The sequence below is a fragment of the Poecilia formosa genome, unplaced genomic scaffold (assembly GCF_000485575.1).
Source record: "Poecilia formosa unplaced genomic scaffold, Poecilia_formosa-5.1.2 Scaffold133, whole genome shotgun sequence".
Classification (NCBI taxonomy): Eukaryota; Metazoa; Chordata; class Actinopteri; order Cyprinodontiformes; family Poeciliidae; genus Poecilia; species Poecilia formosa.
Genome location: NW_006800072.1, coordinates 1,447,234 through 1,465,422, shown reverse-complemented (window position 1 = coordinate 1,465,422; position 18,189 = coordinate 1,447,234). Strand labels below are relative to the sequence as shown.

At 37.8% G+C, this 18,189-nt stretch overlaps 2 protein-coding genes across 3 annotated transcripts in view; one reads left to right on the top strand and one right to left on the bottom strand.

The window, feature by feature from the left end:
• Positions 1-151: 151 nt before the first annotated feature.
• On the bottom strand, positions 152-5,191 carry LOC103144905 (sodium- and chloride-dependent GABA transporter 3-like). The gene is made up of 10 exons (XM_016676389.1): positions 4,927-5,191; positions 4,696-4,830; positions 3,809-3,949; positions 3,589-3,667; positions 2,807-2,939; positions 2,453-2,587; positions 2,261-2,364; positions 1,008-1,132; positions 611-723; positions 152-525 (listed from the first exon to the last, which is right to left on the bottom strand). Exons 1-10 carry the CDS (start codon positions 5,114-5,116, stop codon positions 373-375), a joined length of 1,308 nt encoding a protein of 435 aa, XP_016531875.1. The 5' UTR covers positions 5,117-5,191; the 3' UTR covers positions 152-372.
• A 7,162-nt stretch (positions 5,192-12,353) lies between these two features.
• jakmip2 (janus kinase and microtubule interacting protein 2) overlaps positions 12,354-18,189 on the top strand; it is a 46,035-nt gene continuing 40,199 nt past the window's right edge. For both annotated transcript variants that reach the window (XM_007562061.2, XM_007562062.2), the window contains exon 1: positions 12,354-12,531. The gene's annotated coding sequence lies outside the window, so the exon portion shown is untranslated. The remainder of the gene's footprint in view (positions 12,532-18,189) is intronic.

Here is an 18,189-nt window from a genome sequence, read left to right as displayed (position 1 = left end):
AATAATAATAATAATAATAATAATAATAATAATAATAATAATAATAATAATAATCATAAATAATAAAAAAGCTTCTTGACATAATTGTGGGTATGCATTTGCCAAAATCAAGAACAGTAAAATAAATCCAGGTGACTCACCATAGAACCAGCCAATGCTGACAGACTGGCAGAACGAGAGGATCAGCAGGGTGGAGCCGCTGCAGACGTGGTGATCCAACAGCTGCAGCAGGTAAATCCCACCCTGCACATGAAATGTCATCAAGCTTTTAATTAAAAATAACATTTTAATTAGCACAAACATGTAAATGTACAAAGCCAAAATAAAAATGTAAAACATTTGAACATTTTATTCTCTCCCACTCTGTCCTTATTAATATGTCCAAACCTCAGTAACAAGTAAGAATCCAAACATGCAGAAGATGCAGGACATAAGAAGCAGAAGCAGCTCCCGCCTGTAGCCTTGATGCAGGTAAGAAGGGAAATGATCGACCAGAGAGGTGATCACACACTCTATACCAACAAACTGGAATGAAATTATTAGGGGGAAAAAAGTTATTACACTTATCGATTTATTCATACATTTATTTATATGACTTGAGTCTTGCTACCTGGCTGTCTAGTCCAAGCAGAATGATCATGAGGAAGAAACACACGGACCACACCTGAGGCATCGGCATCATGGCCACAGCACGCGGATACACAATGAATGCCAACCCAGGGCCTAGAAATGTTATTTTAAAAACAAATAAAATTAGAAATATACAAAATGGGTGAAGAAAATGGATCAGAGGCCTGGAGTACATTCAAAACCATATTTAAATAAGGCATTTAAAAATAAGCGTCTTCAGTTATTTAAACATGCCAATTTAAATAAACTGCATCAGTGACTCAATCCATCAAAACAAAATAATTTGTCAAAATTAACATAATGCTATTTGTATGCTACATTTACTTAAGAGCTGTGTGTGAAAAAAATATATATCTAATATCGTTCAAAGTAAGAACCTGATGTTGCTACTTCAGAAATGTCCACGCCTTGTTCGAACGTCATGAAGCCCAAAACGGAGAAAATGGCAAAGCCAGCCACAACGCTGGTGGCGCTGTTCAGCAGGCACAAGTAGAAACAGTCCCTGCATGGGAAAAAAAGATGTACATTAAAGTTTTTATGTAAAATATGTAGGTAACAAAACACTAATAGTAACACAATAAAACAAAACTTTAATTCTGTACACAAACCCACAACCTGTTCTTGTTTACATTGTTCAGTTCTGTTTTGCTTTGTAAACTAGTCGGTCCGGGATGAAGCCACACAGTTTGCACAACGCTAACATACTAACAAAAAGAACAAGCAGCCATTGTTCACTGGTTTTGCTGTTTTTGACCAGATCTGGACACATTCTGACATTTGCAGCCAGGTAACATTCCAAAGTTGCCCCAGCTGTAGGGATGCAGTGACCCTGCAGTCTAGACATCACTAATTGGTTCTTGTCAAACTCAGTCAAAAGTAATACTTAACCATTTTTGTTCACAGCAAATCAACCTGAAAAGCAGATATTTTTCTGACTTCCTAATTCTGTAAATTGGCCCTCACTGTTGGGCTCTATTGTCAAAGATAATTAATGATCTTCAAATAACCATGGCGACGGTGTGTTCAGGGGGCCAGTGATAATTCTCTGCTTCAGAGCATTTTCATGCAGGGCATAAAGTTAACATTTTGGTTCATGTATTAATGTTTTTGAAGTTTGTGCTTCGTGACTTGTGGCAGAATGTCGATAGTTTTCCTTCTAACTGTGGCTTCCTTCCACCATCTCCTTCATAAAAGACTAAATTCATGGAGCACATGGGTAATAGTTGTGTATATTCCTCCACCTGAGCTCAGTATTCCTTCATCATGGCTGCTCTTAGCTTAGCTGGTCAGATTAACTGGATGGAAACGTCTTGGTACTTTTGCAGTTATATCAGAATCTACATTTTTACATTTTACTGCATGATGGATCAAACAGGACTTTATTTAATCTTCAAATATTGGCATATTGCTTTTAACCTCTACCAAACATTACGTCTGATATGACTGGGAATTTCTTTTATTCTTGATGCTGCTGCTGCTTGTTCACTGATGTTTAATGTATTGTTTTCATTCAGGTTCCCAATCACACACTGTTGTGTGTGAGTTTATGAAATCCCACATTTGTGGTTCATATTAATGTGTGAATGTTCAGGAGTTGAATACAGTTTTAAGACACATTTATTGAACTTACCTGTAACAGTTATTGTTGAAGGAGTTGTAACTCCCAAGAGAAGTGAGGAAACCAAGGCCGATTGCATAGGAGAAGAAGATCTGAGTACCAGCATCCATCCAGACCTGGAGAAAGTGAACAAACATTAATCTGTGCCTTCTTTGAACATCGCTCTCAATAAGTGTGACATAAGCGTTGGATATATATTTTTACCTGGGGATCTGAGAGGCGAGAGATGTCAGGGTAGAGATAATAAATGATCCCATCCAGAGCTCCTGGGAGGGTCACGCCTCGTATCAGCAGGATAAACAGCATGACATAAGGGAAGGTGGCTGTGAAGTACGCTGCCTGTGTGGGAAAAGAAAGAAAAGAAAAGATGTTTCATATATTTTACAGATCACAGAAAACAAAAATTATATGAAATCAAATGTCAAACAGGAACTGTTGTACAATATAGATGAAAGAAAGTAACAAGGACACAACCTGCTTGTTTCTGTCATATTAAGTACACACACAAATACACACACTGATATGTAAAAAATAATGCTGATCTCTGAAGTGTCAGACCTTTCCTGTTGACTTGATTCCTTTCCAGACACAGAAATAGCAGATGATCCAGCTCAGGATGAGGCACAGCACCAGTTCCCACCTCAGGCCACCCACCTCCTCGATCCCACCGGAGATCTTTAGAACTCGATGTCTGGTCAGAGAGGTGGCGGATGGGGTGAGAATGAAAGATTAGGACAAATGTTGAAAAGTAAGAAAACAAAATGAACTTTTTCTCTGTTTCTGCTGTCTGTTCTGTCAGTGCTAGTCGGTTGTGTCCGCTCTTAGTGAGCCTGGTTCCGTTGGAGGACACCAACTGTCCCCCAGCCATCCTCTCCACTGTCGCCATATGCTTGATCAGTAGGTGGGATTGCTGCGAAGCTAATGTGATACAATCCAATGAGCTTGAATAGATAGACAACTTTATACCAGTTGTCATTATAAACTGAGTTTAGCAAGTCATTGACTTTTAATCTGTCTCTATGACTGAATTAGGCTTTAAAATTCAACACAACTGTATAGTTTTAAAACAACATTATAACATGATACATATGGCTCAGCTCAGAAAAGTTGATTTTACGTAAAACCCCCCTTTAATCTCCAACAACAGACTTTGAAGCTAATAGTTTTAACAAACTATGGAAAAGTTCAAGGACAAAAATGGTTTACGAATAAAATAAAAGTTGAAAGACGGTAGGAGCTGCAGAAAACAGGACAATGGGAGATGGGGATTACTGAATAAAGAGATAAACCACAGAATATAAATGAGTGAAATATAAAATAAACTGTGAACTCATGCTTACTCCCAGAACTCTACAACGGGGAGCGTAGTGTTCAGTCGTGATTCCAGGCTCAGATTCAGACGGCTGTCGAAGCATGAGTCTAATGTGACAACATAAAAACACACCAGAATGCTAATTTTACACAGAAAACTACATGAAGCTTTATACTTTTTAAAATACAAAATAGGTTTTACAGCATTTCATACTTTGATCTGGATATAAGCAGCATCACAGGAACTACCTGAGTTCCAGGAGTTTCCACATGAAGCCCATGGCAGGTCTGAGCTGAAGGAGGAGAACAGGTAAAAAAACGCCCAAGCAAGGATTATGATGTATGAAGTGGCGCTGAATGCGATGATAAGGTGACTGGCATAACCGATGCCTGAGGAGGGAAAGACAAGAAATGATTCTGGTTCAATCAAAGTTTTCTCAGCTTTTTAATATCATTTAAATAAAACACTTAGAAAATAATGCAAACCCAATTAAGCAAGACAAATTACTTTATCATGTCAAACAACATAATCCCCATTAAAACTGAAAATGTTCCAATATGCCTTTATTACAGCAGCTTCTAACATTTGAACAGGATTAGTTCCAGCCTTTAACTGTCTGTCTGTTGGAGACATCAAACAACAGTTTAATGTTTAATGAGATACTTTAAAATGTGGTCAAAGGAAACTATCAGCATTCTCCTTCAAAATATTTAACATCTGTTTAAGGAAGTAAGATTTTTGTTTTGCAAATAAAATTCAAGTAATTATCTGATTTTTTTTTTCCAGCAGAAATCAGGCAGCCAACTCTTCCAGTCACCAGCAAGCAAGAGAAACTTACTTCAATGCAAACTTGTTCAAGGCACAATAAACATATGACATAAAAATAAAGAAAGTTTCCCAATGCCGCCCTGGCAGCTGTCCTTACAGCCAAGATTTGATGCCCTAACGTTTCGCTCATATTTGCTGATAATTCACTGCAATTGCTATGAAAAGACTAAAAATTAATCAAAGACTGATCTTTTTGAAAAGTAAAGCCTTGCTGTGTCCATGATGTCTGTACGAGTTAAACAGTCTTAAGTTTCAACATTTCAGTGAGACGTTTAAAGAAACATGAAAATAGTTCCGCGTGTTTCACCTTGAAAAAGCGGACAAATCTTCCGCCAGCATGTGATTCCCCCCTGGCTGGTGTACTGCCCTAACGCGGTTTCAAGAAAGAACAGAGGTATTCCACACGTAAATATGAACACGATGTATGGGATGAAAAACACGCCTGTAGAAAACAAAACAAAAAGTGACAGCGGTAAGGAGACAGAGGCTGCTGAAGAGCCAGAAGGCCGGAGCGCCACTTGTGTGTAAAAGCGCTCACCCCCTCCGTTCTTGTAGCACAAGTATGGAAACCTCCAAATATTTCCAGGGCCGATAATTGCCCCCATCACGGTGAGGATGAACTCCGTCTTGGTCCCCCAGTGGCCCCGTTCCTCCACTTCTTTGGACTTCTGAGTGAGTCCGTTTGATACACAAACCGCTGCGCTGCTTTTTATCCTGTTCGTTGTCATCTTCAGTCTTCTGATCTTTAGTTTGATAGAAGAAAAAAGATCCTCTGAAGAGACATATGCCTAAATGCTGAGCGATCTGAGCAGTAGTAGTATATAAATGCCACGGTGCGTGTGTGAGTGATGGGGTGAGGAGGGGGGAGATGCAGCGATGTGAATGGACTTCTCTTATCAATGGGGGTTGAAACTATTTAAATTAGGGGAATCAGTGGAGGGCGTGATTTGAGAGGATAAAAAGTGTATTGAGGACAGGAGGAGGAGAATTATTTGGCTTTATTCTTTGAAAGTGTGTGTGTTTGTGTGTGTTTTAGCATTAACCATTAAGCACCTATTTGTCCCATTTTTCCAACAAATACTACTTTTTGAGGACCCGCTGCTTCCTACGGGACATAACCACTATCCTAAGAAGTTACTGCTGCCATGAGGGCATGAAAATTCATAAAACTCCTGGATTTAAAAAAAATAAAAATAATCCAGGATAAATTGTCTCCATTACTGAAGGCAGTGTAAGGAATCACTCATGGCATTATTCAAATCTGTTTCTTTGGTTTATCATCACAACATTTTTAACTCTTTAGTTAACTAACCTGAATTGTTTTAGTTGCTAATATAAGGTATTGTTATAATTGGAGGTCACATCCAGGGACAGCTCCTCTTCTCTGCTGAACCAATCAACTATAAATCTGGTGCATTTTTGATCCGGAGATCCTTAAATTCCTCCAGGACTGCTTCCTTTTCTGGCTCAAGACCACGGCCTCAGATGAGGCACTGAGCTTTAAATTCCGTAACAAAAGTAACAGAAAAACCCTGTAAATTCTAGACTCTAACAGGTAAAAATAGTGCACAAAAATCCGTGTAGGACGGCAAAGTCCTAGTGCAAAAATTCGCATGACAGGTGGACGGAGCCTGCTGCTGCAAGGTTGGAGACCTTGTCCTGTCAGGCGACGGGGCCTGGATAAACCGCGTTAAACGGACGGCGGAGTCCAGAGACGACAGGAGCTTAAATTCCATAACAAAAGTATGTTTTTAATCTTTTTTTATATCATTTTTTTATTTATTTTGTTTTCCAAAATCTCTTTCTCTTTTTTACTGTTTATTCAATGTCACATGCTGTTTTTATTTAGTTTTTTAATTATGTAAAGCACCTTGAAATGCCTTGCTACTGAAATGTGCTATACAAATAAAATTTGATTGATTGATCGATTAACACTCAGCTGCAAGCTGTTCCAACAAAAGCTGTAGATCAACAGATGAAGCCAAAAGGACTAATGATCCAGAATGCTGCTGCTGCTGTTCTGACTGAAAGCTTGATTTACTTCAGTGCTATAAATCAGTAGATGCATTAATTATGCACTCTGACTTGAGAAATAATGTCACAGCCAAATCACTGCTCATGATAAAAGAAGATGTCGAAATGTCAAAATACTATGTGGAGCTAGTTCACAGTGATTACCTTCTAGAGCAACAACAAGTAAGAGTTTATAGTCTTAAAAAGTAATATTTGTGTTGGTCAGAAACACAAGCAGCTCAGTCTGTTGTGTTTTGTTCTGGGTTGTGTTGTTTATCCTGTATTCCTCATCTTCATATCAACTCTTTGTCTCTGTCACTCCTGTACTTGGCTCCTACTCCACGACACCCTGATAAGAGGAAATTCCATCAGGACAACGTGGCATAATTGGAACAGTGCAGCCACAACAACTTAGAAAGTGAAAAGAAACATTTCCAAGCTAATGTTAAGTCCAGGAGTCTCCAACTTTATAATCATATTTGCCCCCAGTCCAGCGAAATAAAACATGCTTAGATCCACAAATGTCCCATAACCTTTTAAAAAAACACAACCTACATAAGTTTTTTTTGTAAATATCTACTACAGGAAATCTGTTGTTCTTAAAATAAAGCCACATTTTATTTTTGATTTTAGGTTTTTAAATAAAGAATAGCATGAAATATTTGCAGAAAAGATGGTGCTTTCTTCAGTGGAATGTATAAATTTAAGGAAAATGAAAAAGAAAAAAAAATATTTTCCAACTTAATGACAATAAAGGTAAAACAATATAATTTTTATCTTTTGTACCATTCTGTTATGGAAAATCTAAAAACAGCTAAAAACAACATTTGTTATCATGTCTATATTTAAAACAGTTTTACTGTTTATCATTTTAAGCCTGACTTATTAAGAGCCACAGGCTGGAGATCCCTGGGGTCAATGATTCAGTGACAAATCGCTGTACATATGAAGTCGCTGTACAAGTATATTTAACATTTTCACAAAATATTCTTTCAATCACTGAAAGCTGTTCTACCCCCAAAATATTCAAATATTTGTATCATTTAAATAACTGAGTTAGGTATCATTTCTAGGTTGTACTCAATAGTTTAAAATACTAGAAAGTAAAATAATAAAGGTAACCTTGTTAAATGTGTTTTTGAATAAATTGCAGTTTATACAGTAGATTTTTCAGCTTTATAGATTATTTTAAATAAATACAAACCTGACCAAAACAGCCAGAGAGAACTTGGAGTTTTTGTCAGTAATTGAACTCGCTGTTGATTCTGGATTCATGTATCAGATCCTGGGTTTGCCCAAAGGTTCATTACTCGGTGGTTCATTGATTTCTCACTATAGTGACATCTGCTGTTGAAACTGTGACAGCCTTGTCACTCAGATAGACATACTTAAAAAAATTAGTAAATGCAATTTTGTCACAAAGTTTTTGTCAAACTCATGTTTAGTAACGAGAGTCAATAAAATCCTACTTAACTAATCTTTTTTAGTCATTAAAATGATTTGTAGCCAATCCTGGTGTATGTTGACTGTCAGTAGATGTTTTGTCATTGACTGACTTGACAATAGACATTTGTTTTAGTGTTTTCGGAGTGCAGTGCTTGTTGGGGCAGACAGTACTCTTTGAGTTTTGATTTGTTTCCTGAAAAACTAAAATTCTTCAAAAATTCTCTTTTTCTTGGCTTCCTAGTTGACTCTCCGATCCCCTATATTTTGACTCATCAGGCCAGAATTTTACTATTTTACTCTTCCAACAACTTTAAGTCTGTTTCTGCTGTTCAAGACTGATATATCTTTGCAGAACAAAGAAATATTGGAAATTTCAGGAAGGTGTGAATTTTGGAGGTGAAGGGGTTAATTCTTTTTATTTAAGAATCTTGTGAGGATCATCTCAAAGTATCCCCAGATGTCAGATGTTTTCTTCTTGCTGGCTCCATGTCAATCAAGTTTATTTGTGTAGCACATTTCAGCAACAATGCAGTTTCAAAGTGCTTTACATAATAAAAAAAAACACACAAATATAAAGTCACAAAATATACCATATCAACAGTTGAGAAAACCGGTAACAAACATTACATTTTGATGAGTGCCATCATCAAAATCGTTAATACACATGAACTAAAAAAGGTTTCTTTTATTTCTGCCACTGCTGAAGACAAATACTCCTTTGATGCGCGATCAAATTTAATAACCCATGCCATGAAGCAGCACGGCTCATCACGCTTTTATTTTGAAAACCGACACGCAAAATGAAGCAGTCATGTGACCCATGCAATGCGAGGCATCGCTTGTTGCTAGTCACGTGGTTTTCAGCAAGCCGACACAAGCATGCCTCGAAGCGGGGCTTCATCGGACACGCCCCCTTTCCACTCGATACACGCCTCGAAGCCTGGCTTCAGGTAGCCCATCACTACCTTCAGACAAAGAACTCGGCTCCAAATTTCCACAGAGACACCGCTGGTAGGGACTGAACATCAAACCATTTAACCTGCAGGCACGTGCAGAGAGGGGCTGGGGGTGCTTGAGCACCTGCCCTTTTTGCTCCTTGCCCCAAAGTGCCCTTTTGGTCAATTTTTTTTTTTTTTTGTTGGTATCATTATTTTCAAAGCCCTCTTCTGACACATAATAACATGTACTAAAATTATTTTTTTGTTTTGTTTTTTTGTACAATATAATTGGTCACCTTGTTACCTTTGACCTTTTGCCCGTGACGCATGACGCAGTTGCCTCTCGCGCAGTGAGATAAGGCGGCTAACTGGAGCTCAGCATAGCGAACGATCCAGATTACAGAACAGTTTTTGGTGAATTAAACAAACAAAAAAACAAAAAAAAAAAAACGTTTTTGGTGAATAAAGTGGAGTAGACTTGCTACTTGTCAGATGACGGAAAACGTTGTAGTATCGTTTCTGCTTCAGCACTTTAAGCAGAGAGGTAATGAGATACAACAGACACTGACAGGCCTCTAGTCTGCCTTTCTCTGAAGAACTACTGAGTGGGAGGAGACAGCCAGGTGAGGAAAAACTTTCAGTATTTTTATCATACAGACATTAGGCTGCTGTTGTGCCATTAGCTAGCTGCTAGCTAACGACTTTGCTAGCTAAGCTACATAACTAAAAAGCTTCTTCCCTGTGTACGAGGCACATCGCCAGTCCAAAACTTATCATCTCCATAGTGGATATATGTCCGATCTTCTAATTTCCTTTCCTGCATAATGTACATTGCATTTATTCTGGCGTTAAGTCAATGTATCTTGAAGGAGAATAGCACTTAAATAATAGTCCAACAAGGATATTCATTTAGAATTAAAAATAACTCACCCTGAATTACCATAATAGATATAATGTATGTCATTAATGGAGAAAAAACTCAACCCAGACTTTAAGTTTAGGGTCTGGTTCGCAGAGTATGTAGTTAAATTTTTCCCTAATTATTCAATGGGAAAAAATAAACTAACCTCAGTTAAGTAAAATAACATTGGAATTGTAATGATTTCTTTTTTAAAAAAACAAATTGTTTTGTTTAAAAAACTTTTTTAAAATAAAATAATTTTTGTCTTGTGAACTTAAAAAGTTATTTGCCAAACATAAACTTTTATTTGCACACATCAGAAATCTTTTGTTGTGATTTTGGCTCCTGCCCATGATGTCATGTCACAAGCAAAACTTTGAGTCAAACAAAAACTTAGAATATCAAGAAAAGATTTCTGACATGCACAAATAAGTTTGTTTTGCAAAAAAAAAATTCACTTCATGAGACAAATGTGTGATTTAAATGTTTAAAAAAGTTTTAAGCAAAACCTCACATTGTTTTTTTCTTTTTTTTTTCTGCAGTTCCACCTGAAGGTTTGATGCAGCTCTGCTTTCCTGAGCGGACCATCTTCATCTCCACTGCAGCAAACAGGCAGTTCTTTATTTTATAGATTACAGTCCACTAAAAGGTTGTGCCCTTGTTTATATTATTAATAGTGTAATTCTGTAAAGACAAAATATGTAAATCGGAGCTAAACCACCAGCTCTGATTTACATATCTTGGTAAATTCCGGGTTTGAATATTGCAATACTTTCCTATAACAAAATAGACCTGCAGAAAGAAATTAATAATAAAATATCTTACATATGCATAGTTGTATGCTCTGTATAGAGATTTACCTTAGCTTTGATCGTATATTTCAAAATTTTGTAATTTATCATTGTTTATTAAACTCTGAAAGCTGTGTGGCTTTGTTAATATTCTGTCCTAGAATGCGGTAAGATGGGCCTTTTTTTTGGAGCACCTGCCCTTTTTAGTGGTCTCTGCACGGCCCTGATCTGCATTCAGAAAACCTAATCAGTCTTGTTAATGTAATGTGTTTATGTATTTGGAATGTAGTTTGTTTGTTTATTCACTGATAACTTAAAGGTAAATTAATATTGTTTGGAAATGTATTTTGTTCACTATAATCTGCAAGTAATTTTGGTTCATTTGTTTGTAGGTTTTCAACCTGCTTGGTGTGTCTACTCTGACCACTCAAACAAATCATGGTGGTCTTGTATTGAAAAGTGAAGTGATTTAAAGACAAAAGAAAAGAGAAATAAAAAGATGACACTGAGATGAGTTGTTCCTGCGTCTCTTTGATGGGAGCAAGCCTTTTTCAAGTTTGGGCAGAAGCCGAGGTGTTTGAAGAGCCCAAAAAAAACTTGACACTGAAATAGCCTCCCATAAATCTGAAAAAACAAAACAAAAAACAAACAAAAAAAACTGGAAAAATCTAGGAGAAAGAAATGTGACAAAAAGCAGAAAATAAGCAATCTGTAGGGAAGTGAAAAGAACTTTAGAGCATTGTAAAGAGTAGCAGTGGAAAAAAATATAAAAGAATAATAATAATAAAAAAAAACCTGATCAGTAAGTAGAACTGCTGCCTAAGCCGGAAGCATCATGAGCACAGAGAGAGCTTAGCTCAGCCTGAGCCGCTCTAACTCTGGGCTTCATCACAAGGAGAAAAATAATAGAAAACAAATGTTGTTCAGTTAACCTGAGGCAAAGAGGGAGAAAAGAAAAACTCAGTATTAAACATTATTACATTTTTAGGGTTTAATTAAAATAATTCCCGAAACAACAAGAGCAGGAAATGATTTGATGCTTTGTCTGTTCCAGTAAAGCCACTTTCCTTTTATTCATTTTCATTAAATATTGGCTGAAGTGAAGTCTAAGAATTATTCATCCCTCTGACCAATTTAGTTTGAAAGTAACATTTAAATATGACCAACATGTCTCTTCTGACTGGAATCAACATCATTTTATTTAATAAAACTAAATCCAGGGTACGGATTTCAGTACGTTTCAAAACCTTTCTAACCAAGAAATATTATTCTGTTCCTCCTCTTAACAGTTTGACTTGTTTTTAATAATCCAGGCAAATTAGTTCTGAAATAAGTTTCCATGCATAATAACTGTCATGTTTGTTCTAAAGTGGTGTAGTGATATGGGGCCCACCTGGGCTGGTCTTCACAAGAAGCCGACCCCTGACCCAACATTTGGATATTTTTAAAAAAAATAAAAAGATGTTTCCAAAAACATGGTTTCAAAAACACTTCTAAGCTAGGGGCATAATTTTTGACTATACTTTTACCTTCCACTAAACTTTCCATTTGTATGTTTGGATGCAGCATGAGTTTAATGTATTTTCTAATATTCTGGGAAACTGAATTTTGTATTTCGCTCATAATAATAAACAGTCAATAAATTAATTTATGAAATTTATGAGTTTCACTTTCTGAATGTGCTGAAATAAAGTAGGATGATTATACTCTGTTCTTAAAAAGACAGGCAAAGAAAATTGCAGCTTTCATTTTGTTTCTTTTGAGCCAAAAGTCTGAATGTTTTTTTCAGAGTGATGATGCTCTGAAGGAGGACTGGACTTGTTAAATCCACCAGCTGGAGAAGCTGAGAAGCAGTGAGCTCATTCTGGCTGCATGCGGAGGAGGGCGGGGCTCCAGCATCATCACCACCGGCCATCACCGCTTCATTGTAGGCTGCTGCTCATCCACACACCGCCGTGGAAGGCCGTTTCAGATCATCACATTAGTGAAAAATGAAGATGGCATGGACGTTGCTTCATATGTATTAGGATTTCACACTGAGAATTCCCTCTGAGGTGAGTCGGTGGAAGCGGCGGGTTTTTCTGCGTGTTATTTGTTTTATCATCGTCGGTCGGAAGTGGGAGTTAGTCGGACTAGCGGGCCTGCTGGTTGGAGACTGATTCACTGTTAGCGCCGGAAATGTTATTTTTTGACATTGTGCTTCGACAGAAAATATTTAGGTAGTTTCCAGCGACATGCATGGCAACACGACCTTAGAAACGTGTGTTATTTATCTGCGTAGCGGTGATTTATTGTACACATCGGCGGCTGGCCTACACCGGCAGACCCGTTAACGATGCTGGGGACCGTCCTGCCTCTGGTCCTGGGGGTTTCCACACACGGCATCGATGCTCTTTCCATGTTCGCGTGTTTTCAGTAACGATATCTGTAAATGCAGGCTGTAGTAACTGACACCAGCTGCCTGGGCCTTAAATTAGCCCGGATGCAAGTAAATATCGGCTGTAATGTGTACAGTCCTGCATGGTTGTTCCTCCTGCGCGGTGAATTAGCACACATTACTGACCATAATTTCAGAGGATGCTGCAGTGATGCTGCAAGACGATGGCAGGATGCTGGCAGGGCCTTCACCGTCAGCTGTAGCCTGCAGCAGCATCACGGAGCTGCAGCAGATCAGACTGTTTCAGGTTCATCACAGATGTGGGACAGATGTTAATTGTTGATAGATCTTATTGAAATTCTGACAGTAGGCCTGATCTATGGCAGTGCCACACATCAGATCAAAACCTTCCAACAATATGATATATATATAGTGTCATGGTCTGTAGGTTTTGTTTTATTTAAGTCATTTTCCCTTCTGCCAACCAACTCTTCTGTTTATTTTTAAGGTTTATTCACCAGATTCACAATTGAACCATCACACGTGTTTTTCATTCAGGAATTAAGTCATTAGTTAATTAACACAGCAGAAACAATGATATAAAATTTAAACCGTTTTGAAACTGTAGCTGATTAAAATGTTAGTATCTGGCTTCCTGTGAACATAAAAGTATTTTCTAGAAAGAATCTTGAAAGAAGAACCTTCACAGAGTTTTAATTATCAGGCGATATGTTTCCTACCGTTTTCATAGCTTCTAGTGAATCTGATGTCCATTAAAAAATGTTTCTATTCCAGCTGTATGATTGTTGTAAAAGATAAATACAGCACAGTGGTTGAACTAATTCAATCAGTTGTTTGAAAAGGTTTACATGAAAATGTTCTGTACATAAAATAAGTCCCAGTATTTCAGCAGAAGTTCTCAGACAAGTTGGAGACAAATGAGCCGAAGGATTTTAACCACTACTTCATTGTTTGTCCACCATCATTCATAGAGAATTTACATCACAGATTAAAAATACATTCAGTTGGTTAAGAGACACAGCATGTCAGAAACGATGACCTTATGACCTCTTTGAACATTGCAGCAGATTTCAGCCTTTGGTTGCTTGTACACAGCTGTGAGATTGTGGCTGCAACAAAAATTATTACAAAACTGTTTGGCTCAAGATGAATCGTAATTCAAAAATCAAGCAAATTTGATAAGACTTTGAACCATGTTACATCATAACACCCAGACTGATTAAACTTAAATTGCTCATTTACTTTAGGGAAGCTGGTTCTATTAGTTTTCAGAACATTTGCTGATTCAGTTGCATAACCAGGATTAGCAGGAAGCTAAGTTCTGCTGTAAGAGTTTGTTTGGCTGAAATAAAAAGGGAAAGCTAGAAAGATGAGCTTGTTGAGCAGTTACAGCCTCATGGACATCCGATTACTGAAGAGACCTTTCTGTCTGGATCTGTGGTTAGGTAATAATGAGACGGCTGCCCAACATAAGTTACAGACATACTCAGTCCATCTTAGAAAATAATATTGCCTTTTTGTATTTTCTTGTGTAAACAGTTTGGAAATGGAAGTAATTTTAGTATCCTGCCCTGCTGAATATCTTTTCATTTCACTTAGAGCCATATTTCAACAGTTTTTCTATGGAAAGTTCACATCCTGCAGCTTGGCTGGCAGCAGTGCTGGAAACTGTAACTCCTGCCCAGGCCAAAAATGTTTAGAAAGTAACAATTATTGGTAATATATCCACAATAATTTAAAAATTCATAACTGTACCGCAATCACAAAACTGTTTTAGACCAAATACTTGCTGATGAAGGTGCTTGTGTGTGGTACATTTTAAAACATTTATAGATTGACATTTATTTTTAAAATCTTTTGCAGAGTATTAAGTTATTGTAATAATCATCATTATTTTTTTACTGAAATGTTGAAAAATTAACACATTATTAGAAACCTTAGATGAAAGGATGTGTTTGAAGTTTAAAATAAAACAAATATTTATACATTTGTGATATCAACAAATAAATACATATTACCATTAGAGAACCCAGATTGCCATATCCGAAAGCTTTGTTTGTTGGAAAGAGATGAAGTAATATATTGACATCATAATGTCTGTAGCCAGACATTATGATGCACTTTGTAAAGGCTGCAGCTTCCATAGGAGCTGAACAGAAGGATTCCAGCAGTAAAGGCCAGACAGAGCCAGATATTCTGGAAACACCAGAGTGTTGAAGCAGCTGCAGGCCTTGTCATGTGAATCCTACCAGAATCCCTGATTGGGTTTTTACTTCACAATCCTCTCCAAGCTGCACTTATCATGGAGGGTTGGACATCATTAATATGCAGGACTCTGAACAGTCAGATTCATTCTGTAGTCCACTGCTCATGGAGCGTCAGTGACTGACTGTGAAAGTCAAAACGTTTCTGTATTAAAACATTTTATCAAATGTTTAGTTATTTTTAAGCCTAACTCTCTTGGTTACTTTATATCTTACACAGAAGAAAACAACAATATGAACCTGAATAACTATATCCAAGTCTGTTTTGTTATGGATTTGCTATTAGTGCCGTCATTACAGATGGTGGCATTGCTCTGACTGACCCATTACCCATTCTGTATTGATAATCCTGCACCAACACTTCCTTTGGTATGTGCAGTCAGAAGTGGGTCATGGTGTCAGTGTGCTTCATGCTGCATTATTTCAGATGCACAAATTATATGGCTGCTGCAGACCATCACATGTACGCTCACAGTCAGAGCCCAGAGAGAAAGAGACGGGTCAGAACTGTCTGTCCTCTCTTGTCCCTGAATCTAATGAGCCTGCTGAGCCACAGACCAGAACCAAGTCCAGAACTGACTTAGTTACTGCACTTTTCCTCTCATCCAAGACAACGATCAGTGGGTGTTCTCATTCACTATTCAAGTGTTCTTCATATTTTTTTTTTCTTAGACTTTCTGGAGAATATAGTAATGTGAACAGAGTAACTGAAAGAACAGCTTTTAAAAATACAACAAGATATCTAACATATTATCTATTCATTGTATTGTTTTACTGTCCAGTGTAATTTGTATAACTGCTTCTTTGACCCTCGGGGAAGCAGACTTTCCCTGACTCACAGTCAGGGAAAGTCTGTTCCTGTGGTCAGTCTGCAGGTTGGGTCACAGTGAGAGATGGGTGAAGACTGGGGTCACAAATACAAATCTTACATGTGGTGTTGATGTTCACCCCTGACTCAGTAGGCTTTCAACCTCTGCCACAAATTACCAAATAGATCTAGGTTTAAAATCCTTGATCAAAACAGTTTTTAGTGGCTTTAAATGGTTTGTGGCAGTGAATATTTTGGCAATTCTCTGAAGAGTTCACAAATAATAGTTGCATAGTTTAGGTTTGCCAATATATCTGTTTGGCTCCTTCAGAGTTATCAAGTCTGTTTGAAACTTCTCTGATTAATTTGCTCCTTGCCTGGTGGTCCGTGAAGGCAGACGGCCAGGCCAGCTCTTGGCAGGTTTGGAGTTGTGCTGCAATCTTTCCAATTTTAGGCGATGGATTAAGTTATGATGGATTAACTGGCCTGTCCGGTGTGGTTCTTGATTTTCACCTCATTGTTTGTTCTCTAAAGGGAATTTGAGGTCTTCACAGACCAGCTGTGTGTATATATCGGAGGTTCCCAAACTGTGGGGCGCGTCCCCTAGGGGGGGCGCCGTGTCATTGCAGGGGGGGGGGGGGGGGCGGGAAGCCGTCTGGATAAAAAAAACAAAAAAAAACATGAACACTGTATGCGCTGGGTTTTTACCTTAGAATGGCCAACTCTCTGTTATTCCTATATCAATTTGATACAGTAGAGGCTTCCACACTTCCTATATTAATGACCTCTGTCACTTTTATCAACAGTTAAAACTGTTTAATCCGTTGTTAACATGTTGTAACCTGTTTTTCCGAGCCGCCTTTAAACGCAACATGAGCGCTACGACGCTTGCGCTGGGTTTCCACCTGTGAAGGAGACCTGCTGCTGCTGGGCGGAGCTACGTAGGTTTGTGTTAGAATCACGGCAGCAAACCAGCAAAACGCAAAGAACTTTTCACAGTTTTTCCCCCCAAACTAACCGACTGAGTTGAGTAAAGCTGTTGGATGCAGGCAATGTTAGCTAAAAGATGACTAGCTAATATCAATACAGAACCTTAAGCTTGTTAACAAGTAGCTTGTAGGCTACCGATGTTGGTGTCTATTTTCAGCTACGTACATTCATTTTGCCCCCAAAAAAGTCGACCCCCCCCCTGTGACAAGCGTCTTCAACCAGACAGCCATTTGTAATCCATAGGGGGGGCGCAGAAAATATTTGGAAACCACTGGGGGGGCGCAGAAGAAAAAGTTTGGGAACCACTGGTGTATATTAAGATAAAACTGTACACTAATAGTCTATATTAAATTGTTTTTTCAGGGGTGACGGAGTAAAAACAGTGAATACATCTGCATGCTGCACTTTTCAGATTTCCATTTGTGAAAAAAGCTGGAATTGTAACATTTTTCCTTAAATTCAGAGCCATTTAGTTATTGATGATTTGTCACAATCAATGTCTCACAAGAAACATTAAAATCTCTGGTTGTTTCATGACAAATTGAGAAAATGTCACCTTGTGATATTTAGTATTTCCTCTCATTCCAATCAAATTTGGTCCATCCTTTGAACTTCATTTTTTTACAATGAGCCATTTACAATTAGTTATGTAATGATCATAAGACCAATGTGTAATATTTGAATTTAGGTCCAACCTTGTGATGATCACATGTGGATTTGGCTATTTTAGGAGGATGTTGAGTGGGTGTGGGGGGAGGCAAACTTCCTGCAGAATTGAAAATTAAACAGAATCTGGTCCTTTGACTGTTTCTGTTCAAAATGCAAATCTTCTAGTTAAAAATTATTCTTTTGGTCCAGTGCTCTTCTATTAAAATGCATTTGTCCACATAATGTCAAGAAACAGCCCAAACATCACGAGTTTGGGCTCATGTTTGCGTAGAACATCCTGGCCAACTGAATCTATGATGACAATCTTAGATGGATAAACTAGAGGAGGTTATATAATGTACCTAGCTTTGGAGTTGACAAATTAAAGATCAATAAGGAGCTAGTGATAGACAGATCAATTAAAAGTGATGGGATATCAAGATGATCAATGTTTTGAGAAAAAATGTCTGAAAGAATGAAGCAGAGCCCTTCGCAAGCTAAGGTCCATCCTTTGAACTTCTTTTTTTTTTTTTTTTTACAATGAGCCATTTACAATTAGTTATGTAATGATCATAAGACCAATGTGTAATATTTGAATTTAGGT

Coding starts and splice junctions, on each gene's coding strand:
- LOC103144905 (XM_016676389.1), bottom strand. CDS start 5,116: ATGACAACGAACAGGATAAAAAGCAGCGCAGCGGTTTGTGTATCAAAC. Junction 4,831..4,926: donor GTGCTACAAGAACGGAGGGG/GTGAGCGCTTTT, acceptor TGTTTTCTACAG/GCGTGTTTTTCATCCCATAC. Junction 1,133..2,260: donor TTCAACAATAACTGTTACAG/GTAAGTTCAATA, acceptor TTTCCCATGCAG/GGACTGTTTCTACTTGTGCC.